This window comes from Arachis hypogaea, chromosome 16 (genome assembly GCF_003086295.3).
Source record: "Arachis hypogaea cultivar Tifrunner chromosome 16, arahy.Tifrunner.gnm2.J5K5, whole genome shotgun sequence".
In the NCBI taxonomy this organism is placed as follows: domain Eukaryota; kingdom Viridiplantae; phylum Streptophyta; class Magnoliopsida; order Fabales; family Fabaceae; genus Arachis; species Arachis hypogaea.
In genome coordinates this window covers 94688393-94705918 of record NC_092051.1, presented here as the reverse complement: position 1 = coordinate 94705918, position 17526 = coordinate 94688393, and the positions used below count along the sequence as shown (strand labels likewise).

At 33.3% G+C, this 17526-nt stretch overlaps 1 protein-coding gene across 11 annotated transcripts; it reads left to right on the top strand.

Moving 5' to 3' along the window:
* Nucleotides 1-464: 464 nt before the first annotated feature.
* LOC112754478 (BTB/POZ domain-containing protein FBL11) lies at nt 465-16795 on the top strand. Of its 11 annotated transcripts, none has more exons than XM_072220860.1 (22): nt 465-1174; nt 1840-1912; nt 2084-2181; nt 3152-6667; nt 6769-6819; nt 6958-7023; nt 7252-7393; nt 7507-7556; nt 8405-8493; nt 8588-8693; nt 9532-9568; nt 9681-9832; nt 10503-11061; nt 11168-11449; nt 12248-12393; nt 12920-13267; nt 13695-13938; nt 14276-14331; nt 15128-15208; nt 15979-16023; nt 16130-16198; nt 16405-16795. In XM_072220860.1, exons 7-22 carry the CDS (start codon nt 7351-7353, stop codon nt 16570-16572), a joined length of 2475 nt encoding a protein of 824 aa, XP_072076961.1. In that variant the 5' UTR covers nt 465-1174; nt 1840-1912; nt 2084-2181; nt 3152-6667; nt 6769-6819; nt 6958-7023; nt 7252-7350; the 3' UTR covers nt 16573-16795. The 11 variants fall into 11 exon arrangements, with proteins under 11 accessions (XP_072076961.1, XP_072076960.1, XP_072076959.1 ...); XM_072220859.1 differs by having other exon boundaries at nt 6903-7023; nt 8630-8693; XM_072220858.1 differs by having other exon boundaries at nt 6903-7023; nt 11168-11437.
* The last annotated feature ends 731 nt before the right edge of the window (nt 16796-17526 follow it).

Below are 17526 nucleotides of genomic sequence, written 5' to 3'. Positions count from 1 at the left end.
TTTACAACCATTACAACAATTGTTTATAAAACAACTATTTTTTAATATTATTTAAATAATTATACAAATTAAACAATACCAATAAAAATAATTTCAGATAATCATATAAATATAAACTATTTTTTCTATAAATACTAAATTTATAAAATACTCAAAAACTATTGTTATAAATAAATAATAAATATTATTTTAAAAAGAATAAAATTAAAATAAATTTATAATAAATATTATATATTATTATTATTATTATAAATATATAAAAAATATTATATTTTAAAAACATAAAGTTAAAATAAATTTATAATAAATATTATATATTTTTATAATAAATATATAACAAATATTAATATAAAAAAATAAAATTAAAATAATTTTAGAATAAATATTATATATCCATTAAATAAATATTTTACTTTATAATTTTATTAAAATCTTCATATTATCTTTAATTTTTTTTTTTTCTTAACCCTGATTCTAGAACCTAATTTCCAAATTAACCATACATAAACTTGAAGAAAAGAAAAGAAACAAGAGAAAAGGGAGCTCGAAGGGGGGAAACCAGAAGGGCGAAGAAACAGAGAAGAAGAGAGGGAAGAGATGGAAGGGACGGCGCCAGCAAGGGTTCCACCGTCGTCGCCGTCGCCGTAGAGTGGAGAGAGAGAGAGAGAGAGAGAGAGTCTGACGTGAGGGAGAAGAGAACGCGAGAACTAGGGAAGGAGGGAGGCTCTATTCCGCGCCGCCATGCCTTCACGCCGCCGAAGGAGGTCACGTCACCGTCAGATCTGAAGCCGAGGAGCCGAACGCCGTCGAAGCCGCACCGTCGCGTCACCGTGGCTGTGCCTCCGTCGAACCCGTCACACCGCCGCTGCCGTGATGTCATTGCTGTCGCGACGGAGAAGAGATGCGTGAGGAAGGAAGCTCGTAGGGGAGAAAAAAGATGCCGCCTGTGCTGCCAGCTCCGACGCGTCTGATCTCCACTGTCGCCGTCGAAGGTCTGTCGCCGAGGACGTGGAAAGGAGCCGCCGTTCATGCTTCTCGCCACCAAAAGAGGAGCTGCTGCCGCCGTCGATTGTCACTGGAGAACACACCGTACCGCCGTGCCTCTGGTTGCCGGAATCACGGACCGGAGAGAAGGGGGCTGCCTCTCCTGTTGCTGCTGCCTCGTTCTTTTATTGTAAGCCATCTCTGTTTTGAATTCCATTGAATTCATTTCTGTTTTTGATTCCATTGAGTTTGAATTCTCCATTTTGCTGCAACCATGGTCACTGTTGTTGGAGTTTAATTGATTTGGTTTCTGTTTTGATTTGAATTTTGATTTGGTATAATGCTGCCTGTTTTGGTCACTGCTTCTCTGAGTTTAAATGATGGGTTCTCTCAGTGATAATATTCTAGGTGATTGAGTGATGCAACTTTTATGTAAATTAAGATTTATGACACTCCCTGTAAACATAGAGATGGATTATCACACTTCACTACCCTAAAGATACTGTAAACATGGAGATGGATTATAACTGGTGACTATTTCCTTATGAGGAGTAGCATTTTAGAGTTATGCATGAGTTATAGAGTTCATGAGTACATGCAATCCATCTTTTTGATTTTGTAGCACTATGCTTTTGCTATATTTCAATGTCAGACTTAATTTGATACCCTGAATAAGCTGCTCTTACATTGTATTTTTATTGTTGCTATTTACTGTGCATTATTTCTACTATTATTTTTGCTTTGTATATGACTAATATATTACCTGTTTTCACATTAAGATTGGTGTATTAGTACTTCTATTGATTAGGCACATCTTATTAAAAGATGGGAATCTTTTTCTGCTTTTTGCAATAGGTGTGGAACATGGAAAGGAGATAAACTCTGCAGTAGTTGCAGACAAGTGCGGTACTGCTCTGAGAAACACCAGGTAGCCGAATTGTTTAGATGTTTTATTTAGTCTTCTTTCCACAAATTTTATCCTAATAGTTATCTTTTGTTTTCCTCATCCCCTCTCTCTATTAGTAAACATTATTAGCATTAGGCTTAGTATTATATTTAATTTGCTAACTTTTTTGTTCACTGGAAAATCATTATGAAGGTGAGGGAGAACTTAGTATTATATTTAATTCTGCTTCACTGCTTCTACCTCGCTGCTTCTGCTTCACTGCCTTGGCTGATTGTGGGTTGTCATCTGTGGTAAGTGGTCTTTTTCTGATTTTCTTTTGTTTAGTTAGGGCGTGTTTGGCTGTTGGCCATTTTTGTTGGAGTTAAGAAGAAGAAAGGAAAGCGGTGTGTGAGTTTCTACTTTTGTGTTTGTTTCAGTCCTTTGAATAGTGATTAGAGTTTGGATTATGAGATGAGACGTGATTAACTGATTATGGTGTTGCGATTAGGGAGCGGAATAAAGTATGGGAATGTGGGATTTGCTAATCTTTTGCTGTTGCTTTTGTTCACTAAATTACTATTTGGAAATGCTGTTGCTTTTGTTCACTAAATTATTATTTGGGGGCGGCAGGCGGGGGTTGAAAAAGAGTGTTTGGTGAGCATGATGATGAAAATGGTTGTATGTGAGGACATGGCTTTTTGTTATTTTCATTAATAAGCACGATTAATTTACTTGAATTGATTAATTTGAGCTAGGCTTTCAAAACCGTTGTCTATGCCAGTAACTTTGGCAACGGTTTTTTTGTTACCGTTGCCTTAGGTAAAAAACCGTTGCCTTTGATCATTGACAACGGCCGCATATACCACAGGTCAAAAACCGTTGCCAAAGCGTTGCTTAAAGTTTTAGGAACGGTTTTTCAATCTACGGCAACGGTTTTTGACCGTTGTGAAAACCCTTATTTGTTGTATAATATTATTTTTGTGTTGATGTTTATTTGACCATTCTTTAATACCTACTACATGTTCCTTGTAATTATACTTATCTCTAGTTTAAATGCAAAGACTAAGATTGCAAGAAATGCAGGTCTTCGTAGATATGATAAGGCAAGCATTCAAAAATAAACTAATTCTTGCTGTAAAAGGCTTCTTGGATCGGATGTAAATTGATTTTCTAATCACTCAGCATTTTATTTGTTTATTTTTTGGGTATTTTTCAACAGCGCGTTATTATCCAACTATCCTTCTTATAGTAAAGCATGAAAATTGTGTTTTTTCTATATAGGAATTGAGCCTCCTAAAGAACCTGGAGGCGATATGAATTTTTCTCCAAAAGAAAGGATGTAGCAAGTCAATGCTTGATTGCACTCTGGCTAAAATGTCACAGAATATGACATCGCCTACTTCTGTATTTGGGTCTTCATCAATAGTTGTAACACTTTATCACATAAAACTTTACACTTAAGTCGTAAAACCGAGGTGATGTAGTATTACGATCTCTAAAATAAAATATATATACGTATAATAGTCGAAAGAAGATAGTATAATAAGAGCCTTGAAGAATAGGTAAGTTAAAATCGTAAAATTAAAAGCGCAACACTCAAGATTAAAGATTACTTGCGTACGAAAAAAGCTAGAATTCATAAACATATATAAATAGAAAGTAAGAATAGAGGGCCAAGAGTACAAAAATAACAAGTTTCTAACCCAACCTGCGAAACTAAGGTTGGCCGGAAAATATTTACATATATATATATATATATATAACCCACAATCCCAAAATACATACATGAAGTTGTAGTTCTCCATATACCTCTAAGAGGTACAAAAGTAAAACAAGTATACACATGAGGAGACTCTATACATATATAACAAAAGATCAAAAGTAAAGTCCCAAAATATCCACTTCGCTGCAGAATTTCAGACGCCTAGTGATGTGCCTCTTGACCTGCATCTGAAAAACAACAATATTGTATAGGATGAGAACCGGGAGTTCTCAATATTGTAAAGGTGTCAAGTACATAAGATATAAGGTCTTGGGAATGCTAAAGGCAATTCTAGAACTCCGACATTCACATTATAAAACTTAAAAAACTAAATTAGAAACCATAAGGTAAGGTGGTTTTTTATTCACATTATAAAACTTAAAAAACTAAATTAGAAACCATAAGGTAAGGTGGTTTTTTAAGGATTCCTAACTTAACCAAGTCTTAAGCCTAATTAAATTCCTAACTTTTTTGCCTTTCTTCCGTTCCTTTAACTCCGATGACTTTACATAGACAAACAAACAGGCAATGGCAAACACAGGAAGAATACAAGTAATACAAATAGCAAGTATAACAATTTGCATGTTAAAATCACTTAGGCAATCCCAATTAATGTACAAGCAAGCAATTCAAACAATATGTATTGATGTATGCCTGTCTTATAGCTGTTGATATCAACTGTCGGTTACATAGCCAACCCGACATGTCCTAGTAGCTAACCGTGAACAGTCCCTCTGTACGTGCATCCCCAAACTCAAAAATAAACTATGGGACGGAATCCAAGCTGACATGAAGGAGATAACACTTCAAGCTCAACAATGTCCATGGGAAAAATCCCAAGCTGACATGGGGGAAACAACACCCCAAATTCAAAAATTAACCATGGGAAGACTCCCAAGCTGACATGGGGGAGACAACACTCCAAACTCAATAATATTTATATATGCATGCCCATGGGAGAACACAGGGAGTTAAAGTGCCCGGTCACATCTTACGTACAGGGGGTCAACAAATGTCTTAATAATAATCAATTATATCTCATAAATATCATTTTCATTCTCAACAATAATTCATAGCTCATCTCATTATTTTCAATTAATTAACATCATCAATTATCTCATACATCATTCTCAATATGACATTACTCCCTTAATTGCCTCATATACCACTTTCATCATCTTTGTCAAATCAAGTACCATCATCTCCAACCACATACTACCTTTTAAAAATCTTTCTTCATCTCTAAGTTACCACCATTTCCTAACTTCGTCCTATTACTAGGCTTACTAACAAGATCTAGGGTCAAAGGAACGAAAACAGAGGTTTAGATGTTTGAAATTAAGCTTTAAAACCCAAAACTCATGTTTGCTGAAACAAGGGTCATGCGTACGCGTGGGAGTGCAGTTTAGCCCATCTCGCGTACGCATAGCCTTGTCCGCGTACGCATGTACGCTGGACAGAAACGACCCTTCGCGAATGAGGGGTATTCGTACGCATACACTGCAGTTTGATCAGAAATGGCTAAGTCTGCATAATTTCAGTTTTACATATCGAACTTCCGACGCACATAACTTTCTCGTTTCAAAACATTTTTCATCCGTTTTTCGAACGGAGTAAACTTCACAGACCCAGTTTTCATATGAAATAAGTTTGAAATAATTTGGGAATCCGGAAGCTGAGTTATGATTCGCCGAAGTTTGGCCAAAATTTAGTCTTACATAAAAATCCTCAGACCTTTGTTTTCATCAAAAATCAAACTCAATCAACATTTTATGCTTACAAACCACCCACCAACACACCATATCACATCCACACAGCCTCCACATCATACCATAATCAACCATACCTCAATTTTACATAATTCTCATACATGGACTTCACAATTTTACTAACAAATCATCAACAATCCATCATCTATTCATATTCATCATTATCAACATATCAAGCATCATTAATCCATCATTTATCACTCTACTCTCATCATGAACAATAATCATCAACAAATACTCAATCCATATCAACAATCATCATCAAAGGTATTAGAAAATTATCATACTCATGCATTCACACCTATTCTATAGTCATATAACCTAAATTTTCACAAGATATTATATATTAAGTACGAGAAACCTAAACCATATCTTGACCGATTTCCTCGTATAACCCAAGGTAACACAATTAGACAAAGTATGAGAAAATTATGCCATTTGAACTATAACTCAATAGCTAATTCTAACTCTAATTTGAACTAAGAAAATATCATCAATGAATAAAAAAAATTATATTATAATAAAGAATACAAGAATAGTATGGGTAATATGTAAATAATTAGTTCGTGTCCAATAATATATTAATATTAGATAACCAATCATTTTCAGTTAAATTTTTAAAATTATTTTAAATTTTAAATTTTAAATCATAAATTTTTAACTATAAATTCTAAATAAAAAATATAGAGAATTAAATTTTAGTTAGTTAATATTAACTAATTTTAAAATTTAAATTTATAATTTAATATTTATAATTAAAAATTTACAATTTAAAATTTAAAATTTAAAATAAATAAAATAATTTTAAAAATATTAATTAAAAAATTAATTACCAAAAATTTTTCGTCCTAAATTATAAACTCACCAACTAAAATTTGGTCGGTAAGTAAAAGTTAGTTACTAACTTACTATGTAAGTAAGGTTAACATTAGTCTAGAAAGTTCTTTCAAATAAAAAAAAAAAAGAAATTAGCTAGAAACTAGAAAGTGAAGCAGGGCGGTGAAGTCATTCCCCATCGTCGTTTTAGGCGACAGTTTCCGTGAGAGAGTGACGTTGTGATCGGATTCACGATTCTGAGTCCATGGAGGCAAGCTCAGTCGTAGAAGACGATGAACGTGTTATCCTTGTTTGCACAGACCCCGATTCTCTCGAACCTCAAACTCCAGACCAAGAACACCTTCTCCTCACCGCCACAGATATCCTCACCTGGGACTTGCCTAACATCCTCACTTTCAACACCCTCAAAGTTCAAGCACATCGCTCCAGGTTCGTTCATTCACTCACTCTATTTGTTTTTTTTTTCTCCGAAAAATGAACTGTATTGACCCAAATTGCACTGGAATCCTTTTTAATTATGTGCTCCACAGGCTCATTGAGCAATCCTCGTATTTCCGTGGTCTACTCGGCCGGAGTTTCAGGTATAAAAGATTTTCTTTTGAAGTTTTTTTTTTTTTTGGCTTAACATTTAACATGCTTCATTAATTTTTTTTTTTTTTAATAGTGAATCGTGCTTGAGCTTAATCACTGTTAAATGGGATATCGGTGTATTTATCCAGATTCTGAAGCATATCTATGATTGTTCATTGGATGTTACTTCTGAGAATTTCCTCCCCCTTTATGAGGTACCATTGATTTTTGGATATATTTATGCATGCATCAAAATTTTGTTTTTAATTTTTTGGTTATAGTGCAAGAGTAGCTGTGATATTGTTCAGGCAATTCATACATGCCTTTCAATGTGATGTTTCCGATTCTTTATTTTGTTTGAGGAGTTTCAATTTTTTTACTAGACTTCATTCTTCACTGTCTAATGGCTAATATTATTGGTGAATTGTTCTTGTATGTAACAGGGTGCGTTCTATTTTGGAGTGGAAACACTGATATTGAAGTGTGAGTCTTGGTTTTCTGAGGTATCCTCACCTGAAGGCTTTCAGTCAGCGCAATTGCCAATGGAGGACATGATCCAAATTTGGAAGTTTGGCTTAGAGCATGGTAAAACACCATTATTTTTCAACCTCACAATTGTCTTCATTCACTTTGGTGTTTTGGTTTTTATATGACAATTTCATTCTAACAAACTTTTTTTTATGTGTTGTTTTTTGCAGCTAGTGACTTTATTGTGAACTTGTGTGTGGGCTGCCTGGCAAGAAATTTTGTATGTACTCAACTTCTAGACACTAAGGCTTGAACAACAAACAGTAAAGTTGTGTATCTTAATTATAAATCTTTTCCTGGTCATGATGTTGTCCACTTGTTAATTAATGACAATACATTGTTATACATCCCCTCAAAAATAAATAAATAAATAAATAAATAAATAAATAAATAAATAAATTTCATAATGTTATTTTACATATGCACTGATTGGGCTCTAGTTATTGTTGAAATGCATCCCCATGTATTATTAGATTGGCATCTCTTTGGTGGGAATTTCTTTAGACTTGTTTTTCAGGATGTCCGGATTACTAAATCATGATATCAGAAGGAAATATACTAAGTGCTGGCACATATACCCTTTAATTATGAACAATTCCTTTAATTCATGCTTTGGGCTGTCTTTTTCATTCCCCTTCCCCCTTTTGTGTATACTCAGGCCATGTTGCATGAAGTGACATCTGCATTTCTATCCCCATCATGGAGCCATTAGCCATATCTTGTATTTGGAACTTAAGAGTTCAGATGGGGAAGTGTGGTTATTAAAAGTAGAGTTATTTGTTAAAGATCTGATAGTGATATTATTTGAAGGATAAAAGAGATACTGGAACAGAAAAGGCAATTACCATTCTCCTGTTAAGATTTTTATATTTCAATGAAGGAGCTGCTTTAGTAAATTCCCTTAAATTATTTTGTTTCGTAAACAAGATATTAAGTTCAGTTATATGAAATTCACAAACCCTTGATCTCTGAGAATCTTTTTATCTTTTATGAAATGCTGAAGTGTATTCTTCGAGTTAGTTAACTCTGGCATGGACTATACCTTTTCTTTAATTTATTGTCTTGTAGATGTGGGCAAAGCACAACATGTTTTTCAAGAGAATCCCGCATGAACTGCTGTTGTCTTCAGTTAAGCATCCACACTTGACTGTTGACAGGTTGATTTAGTATTTTATGAAAAGGTTTCTTTAAATCCTGTGCTATATTTTTATTATATAAATCCAAAAATATAATGCTATAGAAACTTGACAGTGAAACACATCTTTCTGATGCACTTCTTCTCTGGCTTGAAAGTAACATGGAAAATTTGGAGTGCCAGAGCAAGGATGAAGACAACTGCTATGAAATTTTAAAACAGGTATGTTTTCTGTTTCGTTTTTTATAGTTAGTTCTTTGATCTATTTGTTAATCGTTAATTTGAGTCTTAGGAGAAGAAGGCAGCCACGAAGGTCATAACAAATTCATTTTCTCCCCATCTGCTAAAGCACAGTCCTTCACCATATTATTGAAATATCAGTGAGATGTTATTTATGGGCAAGGTAACCTTTTGAAATTCTAGAGATGACTGGAAAAGATGGGAAGGAGAAAAACTGTATTCCAAAATCTGAATAATTGTGGATGCTTTGATGTCATGATAAAAAAAAAAAAAAGTAAATTCCTATTTATACTGATAATCTGGGTCAAATACTAGTGTAGTACAACTAGTACAACTATACAAGCTTAGCCCATTAACACTATTAATATTAAATACTAGTAATTTGCCTGTTAATCCTCTTTCTATTTATGTTTTGGTTTAAAAATAATTAATGTGCAATAATAATCAATGTGAGATTAGTCAAAATAGTAAGTTCTTTAGTCTCATTATTGGGTGTATGTATACACTCTTGTACAATGACTATATATCAAAATTAAAGTATTAAGATTATCATAGCAAACATCTTGGAAGATTGTGCTGATTTTTCAGTAACGTGCAAGTAATTTCTTTCATTGGTAATTCCACATTTAATTGAACATTAACCAAAATCGTATAAATGTAATTGCATTATTTTAAGTATGTTGGGAAATAATCATAAATCAATCAAGCTTCTAATATTTTCTTAATATTTTCACATTTCTATACATAATAAGTTTGCTATGTGTTTGTGTTGGTGTACTTGAATGTCCATAACACCATGGTCTTTTATTTTTCTTTACAGATTCGTCTGGACCTTTTGGCTTTGTGGTTTGCTGCAGGTATACCAATTATCTTGAGCTTTTTCTTGATCCCTCAAGCACTGAAATGTCTATTTTTTCTTGGAAGAAATTCCTAGATTTTGTAAGGTAATTTTTGTATTTGTTTTAACAGGAAAAAGAAACTCTTCTCATTTTAGGCAGCTAGCTGAGGAAAGCATTGCTTCAATTTTCAGACTTTTGACTATTCCACTTATGGGTTCACAAGATATTTTTGGTTATAGTGACTTGCAACATCTCAAAATTCGGCTCACAGAGTATTCAAAGGTGAATTTAATAATTGAAAGCCATTTAATGATTTTGGCCTTGTTTATTTCGTTGTGGTCAATTTGTTTGAGCTAGGGAGCCCTTTAATGCTTGGCATTACAATATTTCTTAATTCTTATGTAAAGGAAGGAAAATAAGCTTGATTTATTTAGTTTTAAAGATTTCCACTACATTTTTCTTATTGAATGATATAAAATCGTATTGGAAAAAGAACTGGAAATATCCCTTCATACTCTATAGTGCAGAGTAGATATGCTTAGGATAATATTTATTTATTTTGTTGAGGAGGACAAAAATATAATAGAAACATAGCATAGTCCCTCTTTAACCAGGTAAATATTGCATTGGTATAAGTTATATTTTGTTCATTTGTTGTTATATAATGAAAAGAGATCCATAAGGTATTCTGATGATAAGGTCCTTATGGTTTCTGACTTCTTATCTTCCATGCCTTGTGCAATTAGAATTTTAGTGAATATATATATATATTTTTAAATTTTTTTGAACCTGGAAGTTGGTTACCTATAGTATTTGGCTCCATATACTATTCAGGAACATGATCTCATATGAATGTCTAAGATAACTGTCTTTAAGTCGTATGCAAGGAGTCTGTGATGAGCTATTAGGTATTGTGTTATGGTTTTGTGATGTAAAGTTTCATTGCATGCAGAAAGTAGACCTTTCCAATTGTCCGCAAATAACACCTGCAATCCTGCTTCTATCACTTCTCCCTTCATCGTATATAATGGATCCTGCTAAAAAGAAGATTATAGAAAAGTTCTTTATCAACTCTGGAGGTCCTTCAAAAGATAGACATGTATTTCCTCAAAGACTCTTGCAAACCACTACCTTTGAGGTAGTTCAGGAGGTGGATATCTCAAAGTGCTGGAGATTGCTTATTGAACATGCTGTTGATTACTTCTGCAAGTCATTTCCTTGTTTAAGAATATTGAAAGCAGCTTATCTATTGAACATCGGGACAATCAGTTTCTTACAGTTGTTGGAGAAGTTCCCTTTGGTCTGTGAAATTGATTTGACTGTTGATAGTACCCCAGTAATACCAGCATTATTTACCATTTTATCCTCCAATCCTGCTTTAATACCACCTGTACCACAGAAGACCTCTATTATTAACCACAAGGCAGTGGAAATCATGCCATTTTATAAATTTGGACCTCCACTTTCTAATGTTACAAGACTCACATTGGAAGGAAGAACTGATGTCTGTGGTAGGATGCTTTTCTGGTCATTAGCATTCATGTTTGACCTAAATATTCTGTTTCATCTTTTTTGTTCTGCTATCAGCCACTCAATTTTCTTAATTGTCCATGACAGATTCGGTTCTCCTCTATATCTCCAGATTCTGTGTTTCATTGTGTCACCTGAATATTAAAGGATGTATTTCTGTCACCGATGTTGGCATATCAGATCTCATATGCAGGTGTAGAAAACTTAATTCAATTGTGGTTTGTGATACATCATTTGGGATAAATTCAGTTCAAGCTCTTTCCTCGGCTATTTCTGATGGTGGCAATACTTCCTCTGTGCATTCTAGAGAGAAACATTTGAATTCTGTAGCATCTAATCTTCAAGAACTGCATATGGGTGGGTGCAAGGGTAAGCTATATTTCTGAGTTCATTAGTACCAAAATTAATATGTGAATCGTTAACTTGTATATATTTTCAATTGCATTTTTGACCCCATGTTCTGGTTGGTATTGTTGCATATGTTTTTAACATTCAGCAATCATTAATGAATCACATAATATATTTTACCTCGTATATACCATGCTAAGATGGCTTAAATAAAAGAGTAACAAATATATATGGTTCGGGTTATGTTGTATTGTGTAGTTTGAGTGCAATTCTATATTTAACTGCTGCATACGTTTGTTTTGATATGATGCACACTTGAGCCAAACAGTAATATTTATTACTATTGTTTTGAATCACCCTTGTGATCTCTCGATGAAAAAGTAAATGGTTTCCTCATCCTTATCTTTTTTTATATGAAAAAAAGGTTTTAGTCCCATGCTTTTCCCTCAAGTTGGGGTGAAAGGAGTCACTGAATTGCTTGCCAGACCAAGTAGTATTTGAACATAACAAGTTAACAATACATAATCCTTATGGTTGACCACAGCTAGTCGATTACAAATGTTTAGGTACTGATCTTCTGTGTATGTTTAAGGAAAAGTAATCCTCAGCTTGTAGGATTTATATACACTAACTAAACTAATCATTCTTCATAATTACAATGTCTAATAAAGAAGAAACTAATTATCCCTAATTGATCCTAATTGATACATAAAGGAACTTTTCTATAATATTCAAAAACAAACTACAGCTTGTTTGAGAGGGATTTTTACAATTTTGATGAACTTTACTTCTTTGTATGATAAATTAGTTGTTTTGCAGGTGTTTCTGATTCATCTTTACTTGAGCTTATGTCTCAGACACAGCTTTTGAAGAGTTTATGCCTGAGAGGGACTGATCTGGTTGACCAGGCGCTTTATAATTTCCTAGGTTCTTCCTTGGAGATGCTTGATGTTTCAAATACCAAGGTTCGTTTGCAACTTTATCAAAAGATTGTGTGTCATGTGTCTTGAGAGTGACACAAAATATAAGTTGATTGTTATTTTGTCAGAGTTTATGTTACTTGAAGTTCAAGGAATTGTGGTTTAAGAATTACACAGCTTGTTTCCGCAGCAAATACCTACGTAATGATGTATATGCCACCTTCGATGCATGAATATGACCAACAAAATAAACAAGCTTTACTAATTCGTAATTGGGACTTTTTAGATTCATTAATTAGTTGCATTCAAAATAAAAATGATTGCTTTGGTTATAAAGTTGGGCAATATGTTTTTTGCTCAATGTCATTGCCTCTAGTACAAATGCTTCTTTTGTGCATATAATTGTGCAGGAATATACCATATCATTCATAGTTCCCAATAGGTTAAGATTGTTTTGCAGAGCATTTTCACTATGTGTGACAGCATGGAGAACACATACCGAGTATATTGATTCCTTACTATCAATGCTTTATCTAATTGGTTTATTCTCTTTTTCTTTGTAAAATTGCAGATTTCTGGAGCTGCGTTAGCTCATGTCGTTCATAGAAATCTGAGTTTGAAATGTCTGAAAGCAAAAGATTGTAGAAATCTGTTTCCAGATAACAGTTGTATTGAAAAAAGAGAATGCTGCTTTTTCTCTTTGCATGAAGAACTACATGCTGAGTTCAGAAAAACATATAGCTTGGAAGAAATTGAATTTGGATGGGGTTTTTCTACCTCATCTTTGAGTGATATGGAACCTATAATGATGTCATTAAAGACCATCCATATAGGTTTAGGTGGTATGTTAGGTGAAGATGCACTGAGAAAATTACCTTCAACCTGTCCTTTGCTGGAAAAAATAATTCTTCATTTTCAGGTAATAATTATGCTTCCTGTGGATTTGAGGTTCCTTCTCTCTTCTAAAGAGAACATAAAATTCATTCCTGTTGTTCATAGTATGGAAAAACAATGGAGAAATTTTATCCCTCCAATTAATTTAATGATATTTGCTATTCATCATATGCAATCCATGAACTTTTTATTGTTACAACCTCCATAAATCCTTCAAGCAGACGAGTCAAACCTTATACTTTGAATTAATCTCATCAATCATTGCCGAAGTGTCATTTCTAATTCCTGGGGCATATATATGTATATAAGATGCATTGTGTTTCTTGTTCTAGCTATCCCTTTATCATCTGTTGGCGTTGCTTTGTTCTTGGTTGCTTATGTTTTCCATTTCTTGGATGCTGTGGTCATTTGTAAAATTTAGAATGTTGCTTTCTTTGTTTCGGTTTTTCAAGGTAATATCAGATGCTACTTTGACAAATATGGTTTCATCCTTGATAAACTTGCAAGAATTATCTCTGTGCTATTGTTTTGGTGATATATCCATGTCAAGCTTCAAATTCTCCATGCAAAGTCTAACGAAGTTGAGGCTTGAAAGAGTAACCCCTTGGATGACAAATGCTGATCTGCTTATTTTAAGTCAGAGCTGCAAAAATTTGGTTGAGCTTTCATTGCTAGGATGTCCTAGTCTTAACTCAGGTTAGAATTCTTGGGTGCAGAGATGAATAACTGCCATTAACTTAATTCAATAGATGTAGTTCTTTAACATATGCCTCTGACTTGATCAAGTTGTATATAATAAAGATATAATATAAATAAGCTTTAAGCAGATAATTCGTGTCCTTTTGTTTGTTAAGACAAAATAATGATTGCAGCCAAGATCGATTGTGCAGGAAAACTGAAATGGGAAACAACTGTAATACTGTGGGTTTTCAATATTGGGGGTAGACGTATGACACAGTGATTAACCATTGTTATTTTAATCAACTGGTAATTATTAAAATTTTTGTCAACATTGTTGCTTCTTTACTTGCAGATTCTCAAGAGATAATTTCACATGGCTGGCCAGGCTTGATCTCTATCCATTTAGAGGTTTGCTGATTTTTATTTATCTCCATTTTTTTTCAATTTAGGATCAATCAGAATTACCTTACCTTTTAGGTTATTGTAAGTGATATATAATCTTTTGGTCTAAACTGTTTCATACTATCCTTTTGGTCTGTATATGTATTTTTAATTGAACATTTGAAATAGACCGAGACCTGTGTATTATGCAGACTATATATATATATATATATAATACTTGAAACATTAATGTAAAACCTACTTTGGTTAAATTATTTGCACATTGTGTTTATTTAGAACTATTTATGTCGAGACTTCTACATGGCAATATTTTAGTTGTGTTAGCTTAACATATAATATCTTTAACGTTATTGCACTTTTTATCATTAAAATCCACCTTAGATAGTAAAAGAATAGCTGTCATGAGCTATCATCTATTTAACTATTTGTCTTGAGCATTAGTTTCATGGCCAAGTATAATTAGACATAACAACTAATTATATGCATTTGTAAATTAAAGGTAGCCACTTATCTTGTTGTTTCAAAACCTGAACTTTTTATGTAACTTCTATTTGGGCGAATTTATAGTAATTATCCTTTAAATTGGATTTTAATACTTGGTAATTTTTATTTCATAGCCTGAAATCTAAGCACCTTAAAACAGATCAGGAAAGAAAAAGAAAGATAATGTTGGTGATACTATGTAAAGTAGAAGTGGATGAAGGAGAATGTGCCAACTTCACTACTATACGTCAGTCACTCAATATACACTATTTTGGTTTCTGTTTTAATATACTATAAATAGATGTATACCTTTTTACAGGAATGTGGAGAAGTAACATCAAATGGGGTCTCTGCTTTTTTTAACTGCAAAGCTCTTGAAGATCTCCTGTTGCGTCATAATGTGAGCTTTCTTAGAGCTTTTTGTTTTTTCCAGCTAAAAATTCGGTGCATATTTCATTTACACTTAAATTTATTAATGCTGGTTGAATGATAGATGATAGGTGATTTGTTCACAATTTCCAGTTAGAATTCAGTTCAATTGCTTCCATCTTATTGATTTATTGTCCGGCATATATTTTATAATCATCATTTAGGTTAATGTAGCATCTTCTTTTGTGACTAAATTTAAGATCAGTACGACACAATTATTATTCATGATGATTATTCTTGCAAAAGAAAGTGTAAAAATGAAGGTTATTAGATATGGTGATTACACCACTTGATTACACATCAATGTTCATGGACTGTATTTCTACTTTGAAAAGTTCAACCAAGTAAAATGTAGGATAAAAACAAGAAAAAGAAGAATCAAAATTGCAATCTCGCTAAGCCTTCTTCCAATCTATATGCTCAAAGTAATCTATTGCTACTTGGCTTTTGCCACTCAATCCCTGTGATTATGTGGGAACTTCCTTCCTAAACATGGATTGCTTACAATTACAATGAACAAATAGCTGTCATTTTTCATGCTTTGAGGAATTTGATTTTCCTGGTTTTACTTCTCCATCTTTGACAATAGATTATCCCTGAAGCTTTGTCATCCAAAATGAATTTATTTTACCCATTACCATTCTGGAAAATGAAGTTAGCATGTGTGCTCTGGCACCCTCTGAATTTCTGAATCATGTATTAAAAATTGTCATTGATTATGATTTGACTATTCATATGCAGGGTCCTGGGCTACAGAGAAACTTCATTTTGAAAGCTGCTTCGGAGGTTGCACTTTTTTTTGTTATCATTGCTCTGTTTATTTTTTTTCTCCCCTTTTAGATGTAAGGTTAAAAAAAATTATCTGCACTGAATCTTCTATCGTAAGTGACAGATGCCATTGCTTCGAAAATTGTCACTGGATGTATGTGATGCGAGTGAAGGTGATTTTGACATTCCTGATGTAAGTCACTCCAGCACCGTCGTTTCTAGTAGTTATTTGTTATTCAAGTTCTTGAGCTATCATCCCAATCTGGGTAGATACTTGAAATCACTGTATGTTAATGCTGAAAGATACCTAGTGAACTCTGTTGTGGTTTGTATGTTTAACTATGTATTCACATGCTCTAAAGCCCCCTCCCCCCCTCTCTTCCTCTATCTTGGCTTCAGTATGCAAACAGATACTCGTTGAGTACGGTAAAGATAGCAAGGTGCAAATCTCAAAGATGCGCATTTAATCTCCCAGCCCCTCCAAGAAGATCTGTTCATGTGGAAAGTCTGGTGCTTGTGTGGAACAGCAGAGATCTCACCAGAACCGTGGTGAAGGAACGGCTTTAGCAGATTCTCGTCTGAGCAATTGGGGGTACATCACCTCTCTCCAAAGATGAAGGGTTAGTTTTACTACTAGTGTTTGGTTTTAGGAAGTCAAATTCTTATAAGTTTAATATGAAGATTCTTGCTTCTGCTAAAAGTTACAACTGAATAAGTTGTATAATTGTCTCCTACATTCTCTTCTATTCTTAATCTCTTCTAATAAAACTATGCTCTGTTTCATCATGAATTCATTAGTCCGGTTTATATTGCCCACACTTGTTTTATTCTCTCAAGTAATTCATCATCTTGTTTCTGCGTTGTATTTACATATTAGTTCGCGACCTGGTAGAGCATAATGTATGTTCTCCACATTGTATCAAACGCTATTTTCATGTGCAACATGTTAACAACGAATCAAACTTTGTTCAAAACTAGGGTGACATCCACGCGTTGTGCAGGGTGATAAATTAACGATGGTATATAGTATATTTTAATAAGTATTATATTGTTTAAAAATTAATTAAAATATATACAAACTAATATTAAATTTGATGTGTTTTTTATTTAAAATATTGTATAATATAGAAGTTTTTGATATTGCAATTGTACAAAGCTACATCTTCATTTGTTTTTATATTTGCATTTGTTTTAATTGACGAATTTAGTCTTCTTATAGAGTGTATGTCTTTCTTTATTATTTTCGGTGGTTGTTTCTTTCTTCTTCCTATTATATGGTTTTGTAAAGACATTTTTTGAACGGTTGACTTGTACGTATTTTTTATTATCTTTTTTTTTTTAATTTTTGTATGTATGTTCTTTATCTGAAAATGTGCTTTGAATTTGTTTATTTTTCTTTCTGCTTAATCTCTTGATTGATCTGTCATCTAAGTCTGATGATATTGGTATTGGTGAAATTGGTTCTTATAATCAATGAAGAATATAAATGGTGTTTTGAATAATTGAAATTTTTATAGTATT